The following is a 25,711-nucleotide window of genomic DNA, read 5'->3' as shown; positions in this document are numbered from 1 at the left end:
AGCTGTGCGGTTTTGGTCCCAAGCCGTGCCGGCGTCGGGGTGAAGTCCCCGTCGGGGGATGGACCGAGGAGCTCGAGTCGGGGTGCGGTACGAGAGCCCGGAGGAAACGCTGCTGTTTGAGGGGTGGGGTGCGGCAGTGGGAGTCCGGGTTTTAAAAGATCGAGTGGGGTTTTTTTCTGGCTTTAGCTAATGCAAAGTATTATTGTTGTGAGACGGTGATTTTTAGTGCACGATCTTAATGCGCTGGTGTGGAAGCAACAGTCTTGGCGTAGGTTACCGGTAATTAGTGTCTTTCCTTGGTGTTATGGCAGTTTCAAAACAGGACTAAGCTTGTCGTTGAACGTGAATGAAAACGAGCACTTTATTAAACAGGCAGATGCATGTGAAACTAGTGTGAGATGCTGATGGTTGCTCAGCAATAGAAGAGACTTTTTAAAGTGGATAAATGTTGTGTTTAATGTATATACTTCCCCACTAAGATTAAACAGAAAATCTGTTGTCCCTTTAATGTATATACTTCCCCACTAAGATTAAAGGGACAACAGATTTTCTGTTTAATCTATGTTTTTTGTCACTAAGATTAAAGGGACGACAGTCCCAAATAGCGTTTGAGCTTCTTTATGGACGAGGGTAACTAGTAAACACGCTAGATGAGACGAGACGATCGAGGATTTTTGTTCTTTCGCTGTCTCTCTTACTCTTTGAATTTTCTTCAGTTGCACAGTTTCTTTCTCTTGTTTGTATGCCTGCCTCAGAAAGAGAAATATTACCCAGGAATGTTGGCAGGGGATTGCTAGATGGGTGTAGCATCCCAGGCAACTTAACTCTTTAAAAATTGACTAGCGTTCGCTGTGCCCACGTCCTCTAATGACCAGAATATGCAGATATCTGTAGGAAGATGCCTGAAAAAGCGACTGCGGTGTTGCTTGCTACCAAAGAGTCCGGTATCCAAATGCCTGTCAAAACAAGACCGTCTGTAAAAGCAGTCCCTTGTTACATACTGATGTTGATAATGTGACTGATGGTTTCAGTAGCCTCATCTCCAGCCGGCTGTTCTGCTTAGCCTTATACTTGTAATGAGGGATAAGCTTTTGTCCGTGCAGGTCAACAGGGAGGATTTTTGTCAGCTTCTTGCCCTTTGCAGATGACCCTTCATATGCTGACCTACTGTGTACATCTACCTCTCCTACTGTCTCTCTTTGGGGATAATCGTCCCCTGACCACTTTGTGCATGCATCTTCTCCAGTAGTCTCGCAGCATGACCAGGCAGGCCGATAGCCCCTGGTGACTTGCAAATCCTGTTGCTAGCCTGTGATGCAGCAGCACAAGGCTGGGCTGCATGGAAGGTATGGATGAATATTCCCGTGCCTTCCCAAATACAATGTGAAGCTGTACTTGGTTCACGGCCGCTCTGTACAGCTCTAGCATCAGTTATATAATGAAACCCTAAACCCTTGTGATGTTACACCTGTAACGAGACAGAAGTTGGCTAATTACAGAAGAGTCTGTACTTTTAAATTGTTTCTCTATCTATGCCTTTCCAACATATCAACTATTGCAGTTGACAACCTTGGATTTCTTCATTTGGTAAATTAAACTTAAGTAACTTTTAAAGCCCTTTTGGGGCAGTTTGCACAGACATGTCAAAATCTAGGGAGACTTCTAATCTAGGACATGGCGAACACCCTCCATAAAAGGGGTCTAGACTTTAATGTTTGTATCTTGTTCTTCCCTGAAACAGGCGCAGGCAATCAAATCTCTGCTGTAGCCTCTTGGTGAAAGCCTCCACTTTTATCCTCCGGTAAGAAGTTAATCTAAAGAAAACTGCTTGTCATTGGCTGAGTTTCAGTTTTAGGTGCGGCAGGAGTGATTCTGTTTCTGCTAACAGATCAAGTTAAGAGACCTTTCTCTGGTGGTTTAACCCAGTCTAGGGCATGCCAGTCTTTCGTAATTGCTTTTATTTGCCTTTGAGTTGATAAAACTGCTTTTTATGTGGCGCAACCTGGATAGAACTGTTACCGAGTCCAAGTTACAGCTGCAGGTATTCACAAGCCAAAAGGCAAAGACTTGAAACAACTTTTTCCTCTGTGTTGTTCAGATGCAGTCTTTTGTGAACCTGGGTTCAAGCTTGAAAAGCAACGTGCTAAAAATCAGGTTCGAGACTGTAAACATGACTCTAATGCGAGGTCTGAAGGACTTTTCTATATGACCGTCTTAAGGCAGCATTTCCAAAACCATACTGATGGGCTGGAATCATGCGGCACCTTAATAACAAAGGTTGGAAACTGCTGGCGTGTGTGCCAGAGCCTGGCATATGAGACTGTTTTGCTCTGCACTCCACAGCTAGTCCGAGGCCTGGGCAGCTGCTTCCAGCCACAGAGCCCAGGCAGGCACCTGGGAGGCTGCAAGCCCAGCTGAAGGCAGCCTGGGCTCTGTGGCTGGCAGCAGCTCCCAAAAGCCTGGGCTGGTTGCACCCAGGAGGCTGCAAGCAGCTGCACCAGGCTGTGGAGCACCAGCTGGGCTCTGTGGTGGCAGCAGCTTCATGTGCACCTCTGGGCAGATGGCAGGGGAGGGTCTGGAGCAGCGTGACCCCAGCCTCACCCCCTCTGTCTTCCTGGAGGCACGTGTGTAGCCACCACCACCGTTGAGCCGGTGCGCTCTGGAGTCCAATGCAGCTGTTTGCAGCTGGCTATGGCAGGCAGCCCAGAGGCTGCAAACAGCTGTACCAGGCTCTGGAGCCCTTGGCTGGGTTTCACAGTGGCAGTGGTGGCTGCAGACATGCCTCTGAATGGATAGTGGGGCGGGGCTGGGGCTGTGCTGCCCCAGGCCCCTTCCCTCTTGTCTTGCCAGAGGTGTGCGTGCAGCCGCTAGCAATAAGGATTGGGCCCCTTGTGGCTTCTCCCATGGTCTGCCCCTGGCATGCCAAGTCAAGGAATGGGTCAGGGTTGGGGTGTTTTTGGCACTCTGGCCAAAATGTTACTGCCCCCTGCTTTCCAACATGGAATATAGTAAAAATTTCTCATTGGAGCACCAATGATTATCTTACCTCCACAGCTTAACAGTCTCCTCTTGTTTGGTAAATACTTGCAGAAGTGTATTCCTACAAAGAAAAAAATAAAAGTTGCTCTTGAAAATCCAGAAAGACCAGTTAAGAAATGGGGAATAGATCTATTTTAAGTATATTGAGTCTTAGAGTAGCTCGCTCAAACCTGTAACCTTAACCATCAGTGTTATACAAAATGATACTCGAGTGTTTGTTGTGTGAATTGAGGTTTCCTGTTGTCTGGAGGGTCTACTGGAAGCAATTGTGAGCCAACATTTCCTTATTCATTAGGCCACCTCTCCTAAATTTTAAGCTCAAATTTGGCCATAATTCTAAGCATGGGCTTAAGTCGCAGCAACGTCTGTGGGACTCAAGCAGGTACTTAAATGCTGTGATGAAACAGCACTCGATTCATTTGGTTGCTTAAAACCTTAAGTGTGCCGGGTTCATTTCAGTGTTGGCAGCTCTTGTGACTCTTATTACTGGTCTCACAATATATACAGTGCATTTCTGAAAGCCCCAATTTCCAGATTCCTGTGTCTGTAAGAATCTCTGCTTTCATTTAAAAAGACTCTTACCTTCATGATTGTGGAGAAAGCCTTGAAAATGTGACCCCGAAGCATCTTCAAAGCTCAGCAACCAGAGAGTTAATATTGAGACTAAGGTTTTACAAATTTGGAGGGACATATGCCATCTGAATGCTTGAGTTAGTAGTATTGTGATAGTGTTCACCTGTTCCATCCTATTAGGTGCTGCCCAAGTGTATATAAAGTCATGGTCTCTGCCCTGAGCTCTGTTTCCGTGCTGCTGCGGCAAAATGACACTGTTTACCTGGCTTGTGTGGGTTAGATCATGCTATAACTTTATTTTTTGTAAAAGCCAGTACACAAGTACTCTTGTCTGGCATCAGTATTTAGGGTGCAACAGTTACCATAGCCCACAGGCTGCAGCACTTCTATGTTGACCAAATCTGGGTTAAACTACCTTTCAAAGTACAGCTAAGGAAAACATATCTTATACCCTTTCCTCAGTGCATTTAGTTAGTATGGCAGTCAACACTATGTTTTCCACAGTCTGAATGAGGACAGTCATGTTCTTTGAAAGTGTCACCTAGTTATGGTTAATAACAGTTTTTAATGCAACTTGATCCTTTCTATGCTTGATGTCAAGCAGTATAATACCTGTTCCTTAAATTTTGTTATGGTAACTTCACATTTGGGATTGGGGAGGAGGAGTTTAACTATAGTGGCTAATCCCAGCACAGTCTAAACAAATTCCTAGCTTAATCTCTCTTTCCTGCAGAGGAAGCAAAGCAGCTTAATTGAGGTAATATCTGTAGTTGTCCCATCTTTGTTAGCGTTTTAAAACTGGCTATGAGCTGTCCAGTTTTAGGCTCCTGTTCTTTAAAGTCTAAACAATGCATGTTCAACCCTTGCACATGTCTGTAGCGTTGACATGCCCGTTGGTCCTGTGCATCCAGTGCTGTTAAACATGTTGTTTTCTCTCTCCCTTTATCTAGAATGTCTCTGCTTCTGTTTCCCCGCTCATGTTATTGCTAGAGAGCAGCTTATTTGCAGGGTTTAATTCATAGATTAGATACTGGAGGAGTTGATGAAAGCTACTGCAGTTGGTTTGTGTTCCCCAACCTAATAAGAAGACCTGTCCACACCATTAAAGCAAACATACTTTGGAATGGCCTACAAAAATTTATAGCCAAACCAGTCTTATGTTTGTTGCATTGGCTGCTCAAACCAGCTTGTTCAGCCGTACTCTTGTGCAGGCTGTTCAGGAGGATGTTTGTTCCAGTAGCCTTTAGCTTAATAAGGCCCTGATTCCAAGGCCAGCAAAGTTAATAGAAGGACTTCTGTTCACTAAAGGGGGCTATCAGGCCTTCAAGCATGTTTTCAGCTGCTTAAACCTAATGGTGTTTCATGCTTATACATGAAATTTTACCTATGTATTCCCATGTAACTGAAGTGTGTGCACACACTTAAGGACTACAATTTCTGGGGAAGGGTAGGGTGGAAATTTATCAAAGGTTTTTCTGGTATATTTCAATTGTATATTTTTTTAACTATATATTGTGATCAGGTTTTTAAAGAACAGACAAAGAATCTGCGTTTAGGACACTGTAGAAAGTTCAAATAGCATCCTGACTTTGTGATAAATTCAGTTAGGTGAAACGAGATTTCTTTCCAAATAACCTTTAGGTACTTCAAAATAACCTTCATGCACAGTGGAGAAAACAGAATGGTGCATCAACATTGTGGCTTTTTAAAAAAAACGATAACTTTCCAAGAAGTGTGATCATTTCCTTAAATATATTGTTGTGTTCGCATAACTGGAATGGTGCTCTCTACATCTGCTAGCTCACTGAGTCATGTAGCGCATGACTTTTTTAACCTTTGGATACTTTCCATTTTGGAGTGATCAATCTTCTGGCTATTAAGCTAGCTCTCTCTCACAATTTGTTTTTGTGGTTTACTGACGGGTACATTACTTAGGTCTATCTACTTGAGACAAATATTCTGGCTCTTTTAGATGCTCAGTAGCATAGTAAACTCGCACGGCAAAGTAAGAATTTGGCTTATTGCAATAAAAGACCATTCCTTAAATCTTTACAGAAACTTGATATAGTGCCTCCAAGCCACATCTTAGGCTCAAATAGAACTTTTGAACTAAAATTCATTGTTAATTACAGAACACTCAACTTTCTCTCTCTACTATCAGTGTACTTAATTGCAGTTCAATGCAAGACTCTTGTAGCTTCTAAATCAACCTTTAAGTGAAAAGTACCGCACCGTGCATAATTGGGCAGGGACCGTTTGCAAGAACGAAAACACTTCTGCTCTCTGCCAAGAACTGGCCCAAATATTGCAATGAAGGTTGATGGGAACAGTCTGTTTTAGCACCATATTCAGTTACTCTAGTGGCACAGGCAGTGCCTTTAAAGGCCTGTAATATGTCCATAATTAGTGTGTTGGGTAGACTAAGAAATAAACCCTGTTGTGAGTAACTTTCATTTTTAATGCATCTCTGAAGGTCAAGAAGAACACCTTCCTATTTAACCTGCTGTTCCACCTCTCTGAGACTTGTTACGCTATTTTGACCCCTCACTGGTTACCTCGGCAATTCTGTTGAAGCATACCCTGGGGTCTCCTTTTGAAGCATCTTGGCTACCTCTGATTTAAATTAATAAAACCATCCCTTGCAACCCTCCCTAGTACAGTTAGAGGCTGTGTAGACCTGCCCATATAGTGTGTGGCAGAGCAGTATATCAAACCCAGATCAAATCTCCTTCACAGTAAGACTTCACCATGACCATTGCCCTCTATTCCATGTTAAAGTCATGGAGCCGGTTGAAGACTCAGTTGTAGAAGCACCTAATTTGTTAATCAGTTGCTAGCTTGGGTAAAGACCTTTGTCTGAACTGTGTTCTGCTTCATTAGGAAACTGCTTTGATTAAACTACCTGTGCAGTTGGGGCATAATGCTGTTAAATGTAGCCTACAAGCCCAAATCTGCTATTAAAACTTTTTCTTCTAAATTAAAGAAGCACACTTCTGCCTTTCCTATGCCAGAAGGCTAAGCCTGTTAACTGATACACTGTGGGCATGTTTACATTAAAGAGCCATAATCAGCACTAGTGCGTATTAGCGCCGATGAACACTTTTTGTGCATTGTTTAATGCCCACTGGAATAATCTGCTGTGTGGTAGCGCATTATCATGGTTTTTGCCAGTCGCGTTAATATGCAGTAGAATTAGTCCAATGGGCATTAAGCGTCTTGTGTAGATGTGCCCTGCGTCTCTGAGCCTGATGGGAACAAAAACTGTAGAAAGGCTAGGGCTTAGAGGACAAGGCCATAATTGGTATATTAATACCTGCTGCCCATTGTTGCAGCTGAAGTGCAGCCTTTTTTAAATCTCTGGTGACTGTGTTTAATCATTGAGGAGTTATGCAGAGCTTCTGAGCCTGAAATCTGGAATGAACAACGGAAGTTTACTGGAAATAAAGTTGCTCTGTTGCTCTACAAGTACTAGTTAGTTGTACTAGTAACACACACTTCCAATGAGTACTGCTCATTAGATCTATGTTCTCATCTTTATGTGCAAAGAATACCCCACTGAAGTGCTAGTTTGTTTTAGGTCAAGCCTTTGGTCAGGGAGTCTCTTTTGGTAATCCTAGTTCAAATCCTGATAAGGTTATTTATTTAAACACTTCCAAGCTTTTAAATATTGGTATAGATGCCACTGATGCAGCCCATGCAGGTTCATTCATAGTTAAACAATAAACCACGACCTTTTGTGACAAAGGATAGGGTTGTGAATGGTAGAGGTGATCCTAACCTTGGGCCTCACCAAAATTCACTATCAGGAGAAGGAACAAATTGGACATGCCATTGCATTAATTTTGACTCCAGATTCTCACACACACACATTATGGGGGTAGGTCATTCAGAGACTCAGCTGGGAAGCAGGCACAAAGTTTCATTGCATTTCAGTGGAAGATGAGCACTGACCTCATTTGTGACTCTGAAAAAACTCTCATCTCCCCCTGTTCCTCCTCCATCTGAACGGCACAATTTGACGCATGGGATAAAATCTTGATGCTGCTCTGGTCAGCAGTAGATCTCCCATTGCCTTCAGCAGGGGCATGATCTTTTTGCCCAGTATTACCTTGTACCAAATGCTGCTTTTGTGGGCACAGGGCAGTAATGTATCCAAGTCTCACTTCAGAGATGGTAGGGCAGCATGCATTCTTCATTCAGGCTGCTTATTTTAACTTGGCTTCCTCCTGTACATACAGGAGCACATGTACACATCTGTCAGACCAGTGTGGGCTCCAGCAGTGTTTAACACATGCCTGTCTTATAACCAAAAGTTAAAGTTTTTATAATATACATATGTGAAACAAACTGTGGGCACCTATTTGGATATCACTGCATAAAACTGCAATCTCGAGGAAGAATCTGATCTGTTTAGGAGAAATGAAACAAGTGGGATATGCTCATTGCAATAGAAAAATGAGATGTTTTAAAGAGGCCTCCAGATTCATCTTAACCATTTAAACTTGTAGTTTGCAAGAGGGGCTCTTTCGTGTTAGTTGTGTTTGCTATAATAGAAATATGCTGCTCTGTTTAGTTTGGACTACGCTTTTGGGACTTGCTGGATTGCAGCCTAGCTGCATTGCGTGGGAGTCTTCCTGCAATACAAATGTTGCAGAGATGTCATAGCCAATGCAACACTCAAGACATACCTCTAATACTATCTTTGCTCTCTTTTTGGGAGGAAATCATTAGGAAGATAGAGATGTTAGTTGAGTCTTATTGGCTGCAGAATACTAATTGGCTACCAAAAGGCAAAAAAAAAAAGGGGGGAAGCATGAAAGCTGGCACTAGTGAGGAGGAAGGCAAAATAACCCAATTGAAATGGAAATGCAAACTGGATGACTTTCTCCACGTCGCCCTCAAGGAATTGGGTTGAAGCAAACTATCTTGATTATAAGTTCTTCAAGGCAGAGCCTGTCTTGTTCTGTCTGAACAGCACCCACAGAGTAAGAGCATCCATTTCTTGTTGGACATCTGATAGACACAGGGTGATGGACTTGTGGGTACCAATAGCCAAATGGTATTGTGGAAACGTCACCTCTTGTCTATGACTGGGAAGTGTTTAATAGGAAAAAAGGTGCCAGGGAAAAGTTTAAAAAAAATAAAAACGCCCCGCTAAAAAACCACAACAGCATTTTAAACATGACTAGAGATGGAGGCAGGTAGAGTGGTGAACTAACATATAGTTCAGGAGTTGGCGATTTATGGCCTGAATCATAGAAAATTAGGGCTGGAAGGGGCCTCAGGAGGTCATCTAGTCCTACCCCCTGCTCAAAGCAAGACTGTCTTCAGCTAGATCATCCCAGCCAAGGCTTTGTCTAGCCAGGTCTTAGAAACCTCCAAGGATGGAGAGTCAGGCTGGATTGGGCCCACGAAGGGACTGGATCCAGTCCATTTTCGCCATGCTGCAGCTGGGGCAGCGGAGGATGTCACAAGAGTCCATCCACCAGCCTCATTCTGTATTTCCTCCACAGCGTCTGCTGCTGGCTAGGGATTTGCAACCCATGCAACCTTTTGCTGCCCTGTGGCAGCAAAAGGTTGTCAACCTCTGATCAGGTTAATGAGGGATATCAAAAGGAGGCTTGTTTTTCATCTTGCCAATGTTTTGAGAATGAGGGAAAGATGTGAAGCATTGTAATGCGACACTTTCAAAGCGTCGTGCTGTTCAGCCAGATGCTACAGAACTGAAACCTAGGATATATGTATGTATGTTTTCTGCCTCAGTAACCACTTCTGTACATGTCCGTTCTATATACGCATTGGTTCTCCACAGAGCGCATGTCCATAAGTGCTGTTCCAGCATAATGGGAAATAAAACAAAGGTAGAGCTGAAGCACTTTTTAAAAAATGCAGTTGCACTCTGAAATCCAGCTGTAAACTGGCACTGTGTTAATGCTTGGATCTGTTCCTTGTGCATAGTCAAAACTGGGTCTGTTCACTCGAGCAACGATAAGTTAGCCCTGCGGAGCTGAGAGGTGGAATCAGATTCTGTTATTCTTGTGCATCGCTCCAAACAGAGCAGTCCCACTCCTGCCCAAACAGATAAAGGGATCACGGGAGGCATCATGTCTCGATTGCAGCATCTTATGGTGTCATAATTGAAAGAGAACCTGCCTAAGATTCAGACTTCAGACTAAGTTATCAGGTATTTTCCACTGTAAATGGGAATGCGTCTGATCTGGAAGTCTATGAGAGACAGACATGGAGTCCTGCTGTGTCAGATTTTTAAAGTGATCCTTTCAATAGAGTTTTATTTGGTCGATGGAAATGCATGTTGGTCTCCTGCACTGGTTTATCTGGTTATAAGCTTGTTTAAGAACTTTTCCTTATTTATCCTCTCCAGCCCTGTCAGTAGTTTAAAAAACAGGTTTAAATTAACATACCTTTGTATACATTTTCAGACGTGACTGGCCACAGCCCTAAGTAAGCCCTGACAGTGTTCTGTGCTGCGTGACAAGGCTATATCTGGAACAAGCAGTCTCTAGGGTGGGATGCCTAGAAACTTAATGTCGGATTTTTCTGAAATGGCATCAGAAATCTCACCAAATTGCACCTTGGGGAACTTGGAAAGAAGTGGGAGCATGGAGAGTCGCAGAAGCCAGTCTAGGTGCAAGAACTTTACTTTGGTAAGTACTTGTAATCTGTCTGGTGAAGTGCCTTACTTCATTCAAAAAGCTGGACTATCAAAGATTACTTACATGGGCAAACCAAATCCCTTTTGTAAACTCCCCTATTCCTTTTCCTACAAAATTTAACACTTGATTTGGAAACATAACAGTGTAGTTCCAGAAAAGTGATTCAGAGCAAGTGAGTGATATTTTTTTCTAACCCTTGCCCAAAATAAGGGCAGATTTAACTGTATCTTTGAAGTACCAGAGTTATTCATACTGCTAGATTTTAGATGCGCTGTTTCCTGTTCACATATTTTGCTGCCACTGGCTGACTGAAGGGTCCTGTTGCTCATTCCACCTTAATATAATTAAATGAGTAATAACTACATCATCATAAACACAGCTGTCTTTACATAAATGCTTGTGTGTGAGTAATTGCTGAGCATGTGAGAGGTCTGCATTTTGTATTCTCTGATTAGAGGAATGATTCAGACTGTTACCTTGACTATTATTTTTGCTCCACCGTAGAAGGAACCTTTAAAGAGTCTGGGGCTCTTCCATGCTTGTTAGTTGCTGCAGCCCTTAAAACTGGAGCCCTTTTTTGTCCAGGGAATGTCACTCATTCAGTTTGTAAGTCCCTCCTGAATGAAAGACCAGATCCCTTGATTGCAATTTTCCCCGTTAATAAAGCACTTTTAGTGCTATGAAAACAAAACCGTTGTCTTCTCTCCCCCTCTTATAGTTAACTGATGAAAATACAAACCTTCTGTAATGGCTGTCTTTCACCTCTCAACGTGGGAAGGCAATTTGTCAGTGCTTTTTATCAGACTTCTTAGTCACTAGAACCGACTAAACTTCTGCAAAAGCAGTCATGAGGAAATTTGTCCCCGTATGTTTTAAATGGCAACTTCAGAATTTTGCTAGTTGTATTAACATGGCGCAGCATCTCTTTCTGCCTGCGTTAATTCTTAAACCAAGAAAAAACAACAAACCCCAATCGCTCAGGTGGTACCGATCTACTCTGCATGTGCTGAGTAATGCTGTAATGTAGTTCTATGCCTTCTCAACCACCCTCAAGAGAAAATTAGAGAGGACACACAGACAAATGGAGTGTGGCATCTCTGGAGATGTGACACCCGGTACAGGTGAAGATCATTTATGGTAGCCTAGTGAGTAGTTCTCAGAGTGGTGAGGATTTTGGATGATCCAATAGTTAGGATGCTAGCTTGGGATGCTGAAAACTTGGATTAGCTTTCCCACTCTTCTCCAGTCTTGTGGAACTTTTGGCAAATCACTTGGACCCAAATCTGCAAAGTTTAAGGCATCCAACTCCCTGTGATTTCAATGAGTTAAATTGTAGGGCCTCAATTCCCCATTCTTCCAGGTGCATTAAAGATTTTGACTCAAAACAGGAGCCATACCGACTTGAGCAGAGAGGTTTGCCAATCATATTTATAGGCTCTAGTGGCAGGTCTCCAGTGGAACATCTAAAGTGAGTAGGAAAAAGTAGGCTGTATACAAAGAGATCCAGCATGCACTTGGGTGGTCACATGTTTTGTCTTTAGTGTTAGGGAGTAATTTAGGTTACCAATTGAATGACTGTAATCTAGCAGTAGTATATGATATCCGTCATGATACTTCATCATGAGATTAGAATTCCTTGATGTAACAAGCCTGTAGATGGTAATGGTTTTCTGCACCCAGATTAGTGGAAATAAGAGCTGGCTGGCTGTTTGTGCATGATTCTCAGTCATGACACTGGTCAGAGATACAGAGCGTGAAGTGTTCGGTGCATTTTCTGTAGGTCTTGCTGTGTAGCTGGCATGTCCTTTTTTATCTATGTGGAGTAGAAATTAATCCTAGGAAAGCAGGTCCCTTGAAGTGACTTCAGTTGGAATTCATGGGTGGCAAAGCAGAAAAAGTATGGGGCCTAACAACTGAAGAGCAATAATTATAAATGAGCCTTTTGAACTAGGAGAAAATATCTTGTTCTCTTAGCCTTCATTGGATGTGGAGGGGGATCTACTATCCCTGTTTCAATGCAGTTAGCAATAAGTTGCTGCTACGTTCTCTTCTTGAACTCCGCAGCAAAACCTTTTGTGTGTAAGAAGGCCTGTGGTACATCGAACAAGAGGGGCAGTGAAGAAAAGTCCTAACCAACTGGGCATGGGTTTAAAGACTATTCAAGTCTTTAGTACCACTGAGTTCTTCCTTTTTCACAATCTGTCCAAATAAGACTCCTACCATCATCCTGCATCTATTCAATGCAGTAAAGTGAGCTTTAAAAACTTCTCCAAGAGTGAAGGTCAGCATTCTTTCTAATATGCTTTTCCTCCATATGCAATTAGATTCTCAGTTTTAAGTGCACTAAAAAGAGCTTTTGTTGCAATCTGCTGGGCAGAACCAGGGAACTCTTCCTTCACAAAAGGGTGAAAGGGGAAAATATTGATCAGTGCTTAAATTGATCACTGGAACATGTTCAATAGATCTTGACTCCAGTTGCTGTCTTGCATAGCACAGCAAGTCTAGTCAGTAGCATGGCATTTTTGTTATGAAATAGTCCTTACAACTTTTCCTCCTCTACACTGCAGATTCCTTCTGCAGCCTTGGACAAGAGATGTTAATTTTTGCTTCCTCGCATTGTAGCACAAGGGTAATGATGATCTCTCATGAGAGTGTTTGTAAAGGGCTCTAACAGCCAGGGCTGACAGCATACTTAAGTTCCCTTGGGGTCCATATTCATATGCTTACTGTCAAAACAGTTCTTTAATGTCTCTTTCCAAAGGCCATTATTGCAACCTTTAGACACTGCAAGGGAGAGAAACTAAAGATTTTAACCATTTCCAGGCAGTTACCTGTCTTAAAATATTGCCTTGATTTTCTGTTTGCCCAGATGCATACTCAGAGTTGGGGTCACTTTTGCTTTGCAAAACCTTAAAGGATTCAACAAATTATTGGTGTTTTATGACCTGACCAAGTTGCTGGAAGTTTCTTTCCAGCTAGTTACAATGACAGGGTGTCCCATATCTCTAAATACAGAAAATCCACAGCCTGTCAGCAAGCGTAACCTTTGGATGAGTGATCTCCATGGAATTCAAGCACAAGGGAACAACACCTGCAAGTGCTTGGACTAACTAGCATGTGCAGGCTAACCAGACCCAGTCTAGTTAATGGGGTAGCTAAAAACAACAGCACCTAGTTCACCCTAGCATTGCAACTATAGAGCTGTACCAAGATGAAAGAGGCTTTAGGAAGAATATGTACATTCTCAGCAGACCCAAGGCCCATGAGCCAAAGTGCAAGAACCAGTGTATGCTATTAACCTGGCATTGCTTTGTGCTAGATTTCCAAGTCACCTTCTCCTAACACAGCTATCCACAGGGTAATGCTAGACTTGGTGTAAGCAGGTTGGTGTGCCTGCTGCCAAACAGGCTGGCTTGCCTTGGGAGCCCCCTAGTCAGTCCTCATAATACAAACACAGTAATCTATTCCACAAATGAATGCGTAAAGCAAAACCATTAGCCTTTTTCCAGGTACTGGGGCCTCTAGCTCTGGACCCTTCCTAAAAGCAGGCTTAACTGAGTTCCAGTCTGTCTTCTGGCCACAAATTGCTCCTTCCCAGTTCCAGCTAGTTCTCTCTCTCTCCTTGAGCTTTTGACTTCACTGACAGCTGGGCTTCTACCCCAGGGCTGGCTGCCCTACTTAAAGGGCCAGGCTGCCCTGTTACCCTTGGATACAGTCCAGTCCTTAAGGGAAAGCCCATATTCTTGCATTGAATATGAGCTTATTTAATGCTATCTCTGCCCACACTGTTCTGTTTGCAATAACATTTTCCGTACAATTCAGGTATGAGCAATGATTGCTACAACAAAGCAAAGCATACACTTCATTTAAATGTGTTCTGCCCTGCATCAGCTCTTTTATGATTGTAAAAAGTCACTTCATGAAAGAATTGTGGGGGGGTAAGTGTATGAGAGAGAGAGAGTGCACTCGTGCAAGCGAGTGAGCCTCAGCAGTGAGGGAGATGAGTGCCCCTTCACGCCTACAATCATTTGTACCAGTTAAAGTGTGTGTGAACAAAACCACATCTGAATCCCAACTCCCAATCCCATGCTTTAAGCATAGTCCCTTTCGCATGGTGCAGGCTTGCCTGTTATTGCCTGGCTCGTTTGTATACCGCTGATAAAATGAGCATAGATAAAACCAACCTAAGCACTTTAAGAACATTTTTTATCTCCAGCATTATTCAAATGAGGTCCTGGCTAATTCAGGCTATTTGTCTTGAACTGGTCTTGAATAAACAAAACACAAAAGGCCTGTGGCTTTAAGAGGCAAGGGCTACTCTTTCAGTCCTTTTAATCCTGTAATTGTACAGCAGACCTAGGTTGAGTGGAAAGCACTGAAGTAGATACTAGAGGGGAATAACATACCAATGCAATAGTGTCACTTACTGAAACCACATCGAGCATGCTAGCTAGCACTTACCTTGGCTGAACGGGGCTGGTGCTGAACTGTTGTACTGAGAGTCTGCATTTGTGTCTTGGTTCAGGTAGGAGTTTCTGAAATGACCTGCATTTACCTTGTGCATTTGTGCCATTCAGTTCTGTGTTCTGTGCACGTGGACAAGCACTTCAGTCACATGCAAAGGACCATGTTGTGCGTAGTTTGCCTGCTCTGCCAGCTTCTTCCTCCAGTTATGCTGATGTAGGCTACTTTTTAAAAAAACAGGTTTTTGACCAAATTCCCCACTTGATTATTGGGCTGAAATTTTGATCCAAACCCTTCCTGATTGGCACCTGAACAAGGAAGTTACAAAGCGCACATTCCCGCAAGCAAGTTTAATTCCAACCCAAATTATTAGCAAGTTAATGTTGAGCCATGCTCCTGATGGCTTCTTGTTTCCAGTTCAGGTCATCCAGTCAACATAGACTTCTCGGTCCCGGAAATCCATGGGATAATTTGTGAGGAACTGTCAGTAGAGAGGGACAGGTGATATACCAGACCACTTGGGCAGGCCAAAAAGAAAGTGGAACACTTTCTGGCCTTCCTATCTATCCAAGTCTTTGCTGGAGTGATCTGGCAGAGATCAGAGGACCGGTCTTTCTTCCTTCCACTCTAATACTTATGCCAGGGGTCATACATCTGTTCATTTTGCAGAATTGGTGGCACCCTGAGCCCACACAATTATTTTCATGACGCAGTACCAGGATCATCCCCAGCCAATTCAGACAAGCATGAGGAACACACCTGCTGTGTGGGGGGCCCCTGCTCTCATGAATTAAGAGACACCTCAAACTCTGAAGAAACCCTGGGACTCCTGTTTTGAACCAGTACTAAGACTGGGTAGCCTGTGTGTGTTTTTCCTCTATTTCCCCATACAATTAAGCATACTATGCTTTATTCACTAACAAGGTGCTTGAACACTAAGTGGGATGGACTTTTGTTTGGGCCCCTGATCTGTTATTGCTAGAGGCTTTTTTTTTATATTGGACCATCCGCCCTCCTAACTTTTTTTTTTTTCATGGTTGTGCTTCCAAGAGATACTTGCTACCCTATGTCAACTCCCATGCTGATATTAACAAAGATGAGGGAGAAGTCAGTACTGGCAGAAGAGCCTCCTATGTGGCATATGATGCAAGTTACTCCTTGAAAATTTGATCCCAAGGTAGAAGACTTCAAGTTGGCCATGCCTACTGCCACCTCCTCTACGACTGAACTTTAGGATGGCATCTGCCAGAGCATGACTTGCACTGGTGCATATTGGCCTGGTGGAAACCTGTAGAACAGTTAACCTTGCTCAGAGCAAACCAGCTGTGAACCAGAGTAGTGTCCCCTCTTAAGGGGTCCAAAGGGTCGATCCCAGAAGCTCTACTGCAGCATTTCCCAGACTCTTTGGGGTTTATGCTAAACCCTACCCACTGCTTTCCTCACTGCTGGTTGTCTTTGCATCCTGGTGTCATGCCCCCACCACCCAAGGTTTGTGCATGACCCACAGTTTGGGAAATGCTGCTCTCGTGCAAGAGGCATTCTGCAGTCGCATTCTTATACTCTCAACGCATCACAGATTGGGTGACAACAGGTCGCTGAAACTCACTGAGAACAGTTTTCTGATCACTTGTGTGCCCACCCTACAGTAATTTAATTTTAAATGGACTGTATGTCCTTAGCCTTCTAGTGTTGTGTGGGACCATGTCAAAAGCCTGACAAAAGTCAAGTTAGGTGCAGTAAATGTAAGAGATCTCCTTGGTGGAATTCCTACCCCAGAAAACTGGATTGTTTTGACATTAATTTGTTCAGGCAAATTCATGTTGGCTGCTTCTCATCACCTCAGTGCTTACATACCGATTGCTAACTAGTGTTTCACCATCTTTCTAGGGCTAGGTTAGGCTGACTGATCTAGAGCTCCAAATCCTTCTTTTCCTAATCTTCACATGCAGATATTGTGTTTGCCCTTCTCCATTCTCTGAGCCCTTCTGATTCCTCATGGTCTTTCAGATATGATCACTGATGGTGCAGAGATTGCTTAAACTAGCTCTATAAGTGCTAAAGAGTAAACTCCCTCAGACCCTCACAGCGTTCAGCACAATAGATAATTAGAATTGTTCTAAGCATATGCTCATCCCCATTTTTTTTTTTTTTTTTGTGAATTGTTTTGAATTAAATATTTGACATTTGTATTCATTTGTTGCTTGCCCACTGATCACTCTTGGCACTGGTCCTACACTTTCCATCATCTTCTTTCTTCTAGACAGTGATAAGTGGCTTGTTTGCCTTTTTGATGTGGCCAGGCTGGGACTGGGAGCAGCCCATCTTTTACATCTTGGGTAGAGCATTTGCTCAGGAAGTGGGAATTGGGTTGTCAGGGCACCTTGGCCATATGTTCACGTGCCGAGAGAAGGCTGTAACCAGTGGATCATGGTTAGTCTGGGCTAGGAGCAGTCTCCATTCATTGAAGCTGTTCCCAGATTCCGAACAGAAGGAAAGAAAATGAAAGAGCAAGAATCAGCAGCCCAGGGGTGAATGCATGTGGCTGGGGTTAAAGTCCTGGGATCGGATCTGATCCCTGATCCAGGAACCACTTCCTCATTTTCCAGGAACAAGTCACTAGATAAAATGCATAATATGCATTGGAAACAGGGTTGTGGGGGGGAGAGGGGCGGTATTGAATAGTGGTTAGGGCATCCTCCTGTGAGTGCTTGGGTTTGAACCTCTTTGGGCTGAGGATGATCTGGGCCACAGGGCTCCCGTTTCCTGGGCCAGTACTCAAATCACAGTCCACTTGTAAAGGGTGTGCAGCACCACTCAAGAGGAGCCACCTTTCTGAAGTCAAGTGGCCGCAGTTGCTGTGCTTGGCTGAGCTGAGCGATGGCAGAATGCACTGAAGCGTAGTTGAATATGCCCAAAGGATTGGGCCGTGCATGGAACTGGGAAGCCACGTGTGTGAATCCCAACTGCAATTTGGCAGCAGACACGCAGGGCATGTACAGTAACAAAACTGTAGACTCCAAGTGAACTTTCCACAGTAAAATTGCAGGGTTTATGGCCGCTTGGACCCATAGGCCATTCATTTGGGTGGAGATGCCTGTGTTCCAGCTAAGTTCATTCCCCCGTGTTTCCATTCTCCCCAACATTTGTTTCTAATCTTATATCTGTATGTAGCTATCAAGAATCTCCGCGCACACACGTGTCATTCTTGCATGGTGAAATGGCTTCCTAGAAAAGACACCCCTATAATTTTACCAACAGTTAATGCCCAAAAGTGAAAGTAAGCCCCACATCTTAATATCCCAGAAGATTACATCTTTGCACTTGCATCCAAGACCATGTGGAGTTGTACAAGACACTCAGCCTTATTTGTCCTGTAGAGATCCTTGACTTGGTTGTGTGCAAACAGGTCAACCCAGAGAGTCCTTGAAATCCAAGGGTGCGGTGGCAGGCGTGACTGTCCGATACCTTTTGCACTTTAAGTGAAGAGGTTCCCTCCCTCCCCCAAAAGGTGGCAGGTTCCTTGAACACAGATTCTCCTCCCAGCTGCTTTTAAAGCGTCTTCAGAGCCAATCTGTATGGTGCTAGGCAAAAACTTAGGATTCAGTAAAAAAATTACCAAATTGAAATAGGCAATAGCCTCCACAGCTAGATTTTTCTCTCATCCTTCACATTAAAACAATTCTGGATAGGGAGGAAAAGAATCTGCTCATTAAAGCTCAAAGTCCTTTCCACAAAGCATTCCTGTAGCAAAGTCTCCCCTGCCCATGCTAGGAAGGGAAAAAATGTTTGGCTGCATTCAGCTCAAGATACGAGATGCCAGCCAAACACACTTGGCTCTTTCAATTCTATTTATAACTATATAATTTCTTCCTTCCCCCAAATAGTTTTACTCTTTCATTAATAAGTTGTCATTTCAAGTTTTAAACTAGAGCTGTCCTTATTAATTTTAAAATGCTTAATTGTCCTTTTTAAAGTAGGAGGAGTTTATATTATCCTCCCCCCCACCCCCCGCTTTTTTTTGCCTCTTTTCTACTTTCCAGTTCAAAGTAGCTGAAGAGATTCTGGCTCAATCTTTCCAAAACAAATTCCAGAGAGAAACGAAGCCAGAAAACCAGCCCAAGAAGAAGGTGAATCATTTCAGCATGTGAAATATGTGGAAAACAGGGCTATAATAGAAACAGGTTTTGTAACCTTAGTTATACTTGGCATAACCAAACCTATTGCAACAAAATTTCTCCCATTTTTTTTCTGAAGCTTACTCCTAATTTAAGGAATACAGAAAAGCCTTTTGAAAGACGCCAATGATTTTAGAGCACAGTTATTCGTAAATAATAATCACGGCTTACAGGACGTCTTACCTCAAGGCCCTTCATCTCCACTCTATCCGAGCAACTTTTAGTATTGAAAAATTTCTGTTGAGCCAGCTGGGAATACAGGGACGTAACTCGTATTCCTATTTAAAAGGGAAAATGGAGACTGGTGTCTGCCAGAGTTGGAAATTGAAGTCTTCCTGCATCCCAGCCGCTATCCTCCATGACTGATCTGCATTTTCATGGGAAATTGAATACTTCAGCTGACCCCTGCAAAGAGAAGCTATTTGAGGAAGGGAACAAGTGGTGGTGAAACTGTAGGTTTCAGTGAAAAATACTTTTCCAAATCTAAGCATATATTTGTTTTACCCAGACAGAGCTAAGCCCACAGCTCTTATAGTTCACTTTGGACTTGCTTCTAAAAAGCAGTTTGGACCAGAGCGGTATCATTGGAGCATCATGAATCATTCCCAGAAGCCGGCTGTGCTTGTGGAACGTCCCCTTCCATCCCTTGAGTAGCACGCTATGGAAGCAGGCTGCATCCTGCGCTATGCGAATTGCTTGAACCAACAGCTTCTGGCTTCAATTTGCAGGCTCCTCTTAAGTGTGCGGAAAGGGAGGGGGAAACCTCTTTCCCTATCCTGCTCCCCTACCTTGCCATAAGACAGAAGCCAGCACTGGAAAATGTCACCCAGTGCTTTTAAATAAGCAACTGAAATTGGCACTAGCCTGGAAACATTTATGCAGCCATTTACTTTACTTGTATAATTCACCCATTCTGGCAGGAACATACTTCAGGTGATGAGATTGATGTCTTGTATCATGGGTGCCAGGACCTCACTGCTTTACTCCCTCCCATCAGATGCCATTTATCAAGCCAGCAATAAATTTGAATCTCTGGGAATGTATCCACACCACGCATCAAAACCAACTTCAGATTATCCTGAGAGAGATTTCAGTCGTGCACTGATTAGAAAAGTGTGCTGATGGTAAATAAAATGGGGGGATGGATCCATTTATAAACCAGCCTCTGGACAAGTAATCTGTTTTGAAGAAAGAAGGCAAGGTCATATAGGTGAATAATGGCTACCTTTAGAGCCAGTCCTAAAGCAACTATTTTTAGCCACAGGTGGTTTTAAACAATGTAGGATTTGCATAATGCTTTAATCCAGGGGTGGGCAAGATGCAGCCCGCCAGGCCATTCTATCTGGCCTGTGGGGTCCCTAAAAAATTTAGAAAATATTTATCTGCTCCTGGCTGCCTGTCACGTGGCCCGCGATGGCTTGCCAAAACTCAGTAGGCAGCCCTCAACCTAAAATAGTTGCTTACCCCTGCTTTAATCAGTGGGTTTCAGTACTCTGCAAAAGGAATAACATTGCTGTTGTCCCCTTTCTGGTGTCAGGGCTTAGAGGCAGAGGACACTATCCACACCTGATTTTTAGCTAATGATTTAACTATCCATTAACATATTTATGCCATAGCAGGTTGACTTGCCTCTCCAGGATTTATTTAGTTGAAAGAACTTTGGTCTGCCTTAATGTAAACTGTATCTACCTTTAATATTTGCAATGATACCAGGATGCCTAGAGAGATGGCAGCCTTGGCTTTTCCCAAAATCGTGCCACAAGCAGAAAACAGGTGAGACTGGAACCTCAGTCTTCTCACTCCTAGCTTGGTGTCCTGTTCGCTGCCAGCAACTGTTAGTCAGTCCCAGGTATAGACATTGAGAAAGAAAGACGAAGGAGATCTGGAAGAGCAAACATTTAGTTGCTTCTCATCGATACTGGAACAGGAATACATGAATGCAAGATCTTACACAGTCATTGCCATTAGACAATGTCTTTCTATTATGATTATCTCACTGTAAGTCATTAGTAGTCATTCTCTTAAATGTTGAAAAAAGTTTGCCTCCCAGGAGGTGGGTGTGTGAAAAGAGCTTGCTCATTGCAGTTCAGCTGCTCATAGAAGCATTATCTGGATCAAGTTAACAGAAAACAATGAATCATAGTCTCAGACGGGATGATCCTTAAAGTCATTTACCATTTCCCTTCTAGTGCAAGACTGTTCTGTCCTAGATAAAACAGCTGACACAGGAGTTTACCATTTGGGAAGCATTTCCTTCTATTTATTCAGGAAGTCCTTCTCATTTAAAAAAAATAACTCGCCCTGTCTGTGAACAACCTGTAGATATTTTTAGATGACTTTTTGTATCCACTCCTGTTTATCAATCTGGTAGCTCAAAATGATGCGATGATCAGAACAACTTTATATTTGGCTAGCCAGCTTGAGAGACCATATGCTGGCAAGTGCTTGGCACTTCTGAAAATCAGGCACCTCCAGGCTGCCTCTGCCTTGGCACTCAAAAATCACTAATCACTTGTGAAAACATTATGCCTATGCTCACTTTCATTATCTGTATTATGGTCTCTTAACCAATTCTCAGTGAGCACAAACATTACCCAGCTTGCCAGCATGAGCAAGTGAGATTTTTTTGTAGTGTGCTCTCCTAAAATTCAGCCTTCTGGTGTCTGGGATTTCAGCCTGGCTATCAACAAGCAAATTCCCTAGTCCAGGCTACTACTATTTAACCCATGTTTTAACCCATTCTGCTTTATACTCCTGGCTTTCTTTTCGGTATGCGGTAGTTATTTAATGACCACTCTCCTTGCCGCCTTTTGCACTTCATAAGGGATGGATGTTTCTGATGGTGCCTTTTAGGATTGTTCTTTTCTTGGAAACAGATATTGTATTTGCTTTGGATATTTTGTAGTTTTTGTCAAATCTTGAACAGCTTTTCACTCCAAGGCACTCTTCTCTCCGTTACTGTAGGATGACGAGAGCCTGAAATATTTAACTCATGAGGAAAAGGATGTCCTCATGTTTTTTGAGGAAACCATTGATTCCTTGGAAGATGACTTTGAGGACCAGGTCCTACATGACAGTGGCATCCACTGTCACTCCCCAAGGTCAACAGAAGAAAATGCATCCAGCCATTCGGAGACGGAAGATATTATTGACTTAGTGCAATCGACCCCTGAGAGCAGTGATCATGAAGACTCTTCTAACAAAGATGCCCCATCAGGTAAAGAGGGGTAGCTGTTAGGGCATGTCCATTGAAGTAGATCTTACTGCTCAAGGTGCTGTGGTGTGAACTCCTGCACAGACATGGCTCTCATTCTGACACTTGTAAACACTCTTATGGCATAAAACTAGAAGCTTTATGTACCTTGCCATGGTGTGTGTGTGTGGGGGGGTGTATTCACCCTAAAAGCTCAGCTGTTCACTGTTACTACATTGTGCTGCATTCAGTTGTTCATGTGATGCTGAAGTATGCAGCTAAGTTTGCTACCTGCTTCCCCACCTGACTACAGAAAGGAGCATCATAAAGCTCTCCCAATGTGTAATAGCTGTGGAGGTAGATAGTAATAGCTGTAACAAGTGTGCATGCACTAGTTATTTCTATATCCACTGCCCCCCCTTTTGTGGACAGTCATTTGTGACTCTGGTAGTGATACCTCTGCTGGGGGTCTAGTAGTATGTGGCTACACCAAGCAGACCACATGTTTTTGGTCCCCTAGATCCCTATCCACAACCAGTTTCCCCAGACTTTTGCCCATTAGGAAGCACGCTGCTATGTTTTAAACTTGATGCAGTCCTTTTTTCTGCCCCTGGTTGGTAATAGGAAGAGGAGAAAGCTTCCTGTATACTAGATATCTAGCGGATATCAACTCACTGGATTGGCAGAAAGAAAGCTTGTCATCATAAACCCAAATAATAATTGGTAGTATAGAAATACTATCCTAGGTGGGTGGGTGGGGGAATAGAAAGACACTGGTAGCTTAATTAGGCTCTTCAGGCAAAAAGCTGAGGTTCCAGCTTATTCATTTGAAAAGCTGGGGTAATGGGATATGTATGAGGCCAGTCCTAGTAAAAGAAGGTATTGCATTCAGCTGTGTAAGAGCTCAATGAGATGTGTGTTGGGTTTGTTTGTTTTTTAGTGTTGGGGGCTGCTGGGAGAGCCAATAGCCCTAAGCCAGAGGACAACAAGCAGCCTGAGAGGACACCACCTCCTGATGATGCCCCAGTCCTTCCTTTGGCACCTCCATTGAACCCGGAGAGGCTTCCTCCTCCTCCTGTTGTGCAGCATCCTAAGCTGCTTCGCTCGGTCCCCACTCCACTCATCCTGGCTCAGAAAATATCTGAGAAGCAGATGGAGAACAGGGCACGCGCCCCTGGTTCTCCCAAGGAGGTGACGCCCGTGGAGAAGAAGAAAGTTCCAATGCAGAATGGAGATTATTTCCCAGCCATTAAGCATCCTCTGCAACCTGCACCTAAACCCCACAGGTTTCCAAGCAACATCAACATAACCAACATAAGCAGCAAAGAATTTAGCCAAACCATCTCTAAGGCAGCAGTCAACGTGCAGGAGCGCAGAGCACAGGTACTGGCCAACATCAATGGAGGAGCCTTTTGGGCTGCTGAAATAGAGGAGAGGCTGCAAAAGAACGATCTCTTAGGTCGCAACAGAAGCTCCTCCTTAAAAGATCTGACTTCTGAACAAACACGATACGAGGCCCTGATGAAACTAGGCCTGGCAAAGGAAAGGCCAAGTCATATCCAGGCAGATCGTGCTCCAAGCACTCAGAAACGTAGTGACATGCAATCCAAACAGGCAGGGACTGTTCTGAATGGATATCAAAATATCCATGAGATCTTAACAAGTGAACCGAGCCCTTTCCTTCCTGTAGGCAAAACAGTGACGATCAAACCACCCGCCACCATTGTCAGTACCAAGAGCACTCAGCAAAACGTTGCCAGGAGTTTTAACGAAGACAGGCAGGCTGACTTGACCCTAGACATCAGGAGGAGGTCAGGCTCACTGCCTAGACCCTCAGGATTTCGGTCCCAAGGAATAACAGTACAGTTTTCTGGCCGTGGCTCAACAGAAGAAGCCAGGAAAGAGGCTCTTCGAAAACTAGGACTGCTGAAGGAGACTCTGTAATTTATGGAAGGAGCTGTCCTGACAGCTGAGGCAGAGAAAGTGACTGGCTTGGCTTGTGCTCGAATAATCCAGCAAAATTGCATTTTCTAGACAGAAGAGAGTGAAGAGCAGTTCTGTGCTCCTGCAAGCCAAGGAGGTACTGAATGCTGTGCAACCACAGGTCTGTCGGCCGTATCCGAAGTGGCACTGCTCAGTCAGCAGTGGGGTTTGAATGCTGCATCCTATTCAGTTACTCATCTGTTCTTCAGTGTGATTTGAAGGCACTGCTTAAAACAGTACTGGACTACACCAGAGGGCATTGCATTAATGAAGCGTACTGTGCAGTATTTTGGGTTTTTTTATTTGTACATAACTAGCAAATCCAATGGAGGAACTTCCTCATGCTCTACCTTTCTGAAGCCAAAAAAACCTACAGATCTCCATCTAGACATTCAGAGGTCACATACATTTAAAGCTGAAGTCTTTGACCTATGTTACAAGCTTTTATCACTGCCCCTCACCTTCCTCACCCCTCACTTATCTTTATTACCCAGCTCCAGGAAGGACTGGAACTACTTTCTGTCCCAAGTTGCTTAAAAAGGGTGAAGAGAGAGTGGTTTCCCCTTTGGCCCTCATGGAGGCCCAAGATGAGAGTAAGTGACTGCATTGTTCTGCCACTAAATTTGAATGTTGCCCCTCTTCCTCACTAATTGCTTCTCGGGTGGCTACTGATCTACTCGTCTGGTCTTCTGAGCCCCTAGAAGACCGTGTGTGTCAGTATTGCACTGACAGCCAAAGCATCTACTGACAATCAGTCAACTGCTTTCATCTGAGCTGTGAAATGCTAGCAGAGAAGCCATAGGTACAAGCTAACTTCGTATCAAACGCAGGAGGCTTGCCTTTTTTAAACAAGAATTCAGTGGAGAAGACTTGCCCTGAAACAATAGCTCAACTCCACTAAGAAGCCCTGGTTCAGTCCCGTTCATCTGATTAGCTGACTACTGTTTTGCTTTGTGGTGTGTTTTGTTTCCACGTGGGTTTCCAACTTGAGGGAAGATCCAGCAGAGGTGCAGCTTGAAATCTGGGCTCCATGACTAGTGTGGGTGGGAAGGACCAAGGAGAGAAGCAAGTGCTTGCCTCCCCGCTCGGGAGCTGCAGCAATTTTGGTGGCACCGCAATGCAAGTTCCTCAAACAAGGGCTCCCGAATTGGCGCAGGCTCCCTGGGGGCTCTTGTTCTGGTGCCCCCTCTGAATTGGTGCCCTTCTCTCCCACTAACAAGTTATGTCACTGAAGATCCAGTCATTCCCAGAGTTGTAGGGAAACCCTTCTTTGAAGCACCTAGCCAGCTAGTTCATCATAAAAGATAACCCAAATCCTCTCATTTCAAACAGAATGACCAGCCCAGCAAGACTCCAAAACAATCTGCATTGGTGTCTTCTGGGCTCAGTCGGCAGACTTTACAGGGAGTCTGCAAATATTTAAGCATAAGTTTTGGAAGTGTTTATAGTCTGTACACACAACAGACAAGCTGCTCTTCCTCAACAACACCGTTTTTCCTTTCTGTGTGCATCCCCAAATGCTAAGGACAGAAGCCAGTTTAGAATCAAATGCCAAAATCTCAGTCCATTAAACTCCTGGTCTTAAATTTACATAACTGGAGGCCTAAAAT

At 43.7% G+C, this 25,711-nt stretch overlaps 1 protein-coding gene across 1 annotated transcript; it reads left to right on the top strand.

The window, feature by feature from the left end:
• Positions 1-1,681: 1,681 nt before the first annotated feature.
• PROSER2 (proline and serine rich 2) lies at positions 1,682-25,569 on the top strand. Its single transcript, XM_019509569.1, has 4 exons — positions 1,682-1,801; positions 10,053-10,277; positions 21,890-22,142; positions 23,059-25,569. The coding sequence occupies exons 2-4, from the start codon at positions 10,143-10,145 to the stop codon at positions 24,060-24,062; spliced, it is 1,392 nt and encodes a 463-aa protein (XP_019365114.1). The 5' UTR covers positions 1,682-1,801; positions 10,053-10,142; the 3' UTR covers positions 24,063-25,569.
• Positions 25,570-25,711: the final 142 nt, after the last annotated feature.

This window comes from Gavialis gangeticus, unplaced genomic scaffold, assembly GCF_001723915.1.
Source record: "Gavialis gangeticus isolate Ggan-Ray unplaced genomic scaffold, GavGan_comp1, whole genome shotgun sequence".
Lineage (NCBI taxonomy): Eukaryota > Metazoa > Chordata > Crocodylia > Gavialidae > Gavialis > Gavialis gangeticus.
The sequence above is the reverse complement of the archived record's forward strand: the minus strand, read 5'-3'. Positions and strand labels throughout refer to the sequence as shown.

What these genes read in the sequence shown, in the direction of transcription:
- PROSER2 (XM_019509569.1), top strand. Translation starts at nt 10,143, where the DNA reads ATGCCTAGAAACTTAATGTCGGATTTTTCTGAAATGGCATCAGAAATC. An exon ending in GGTGCAAGAACTTTACTTTG is followed by an intron (nt 10,278 to 21,889) that starts GTAAGTACTTGT and finishes CCGTTACTGTAG; the next exon opens with GATGACGAGAGCCTGAAATA. An exon ending in TAACAAAGATGCCCCATCAG is followed by an intron (nt 22,143 to 23,058) that starts GTAAAGAGGGGT and finishes TTTGTTTTTTAG; the next exon opens with TGTTGGGGGCTGCTGGGAGA.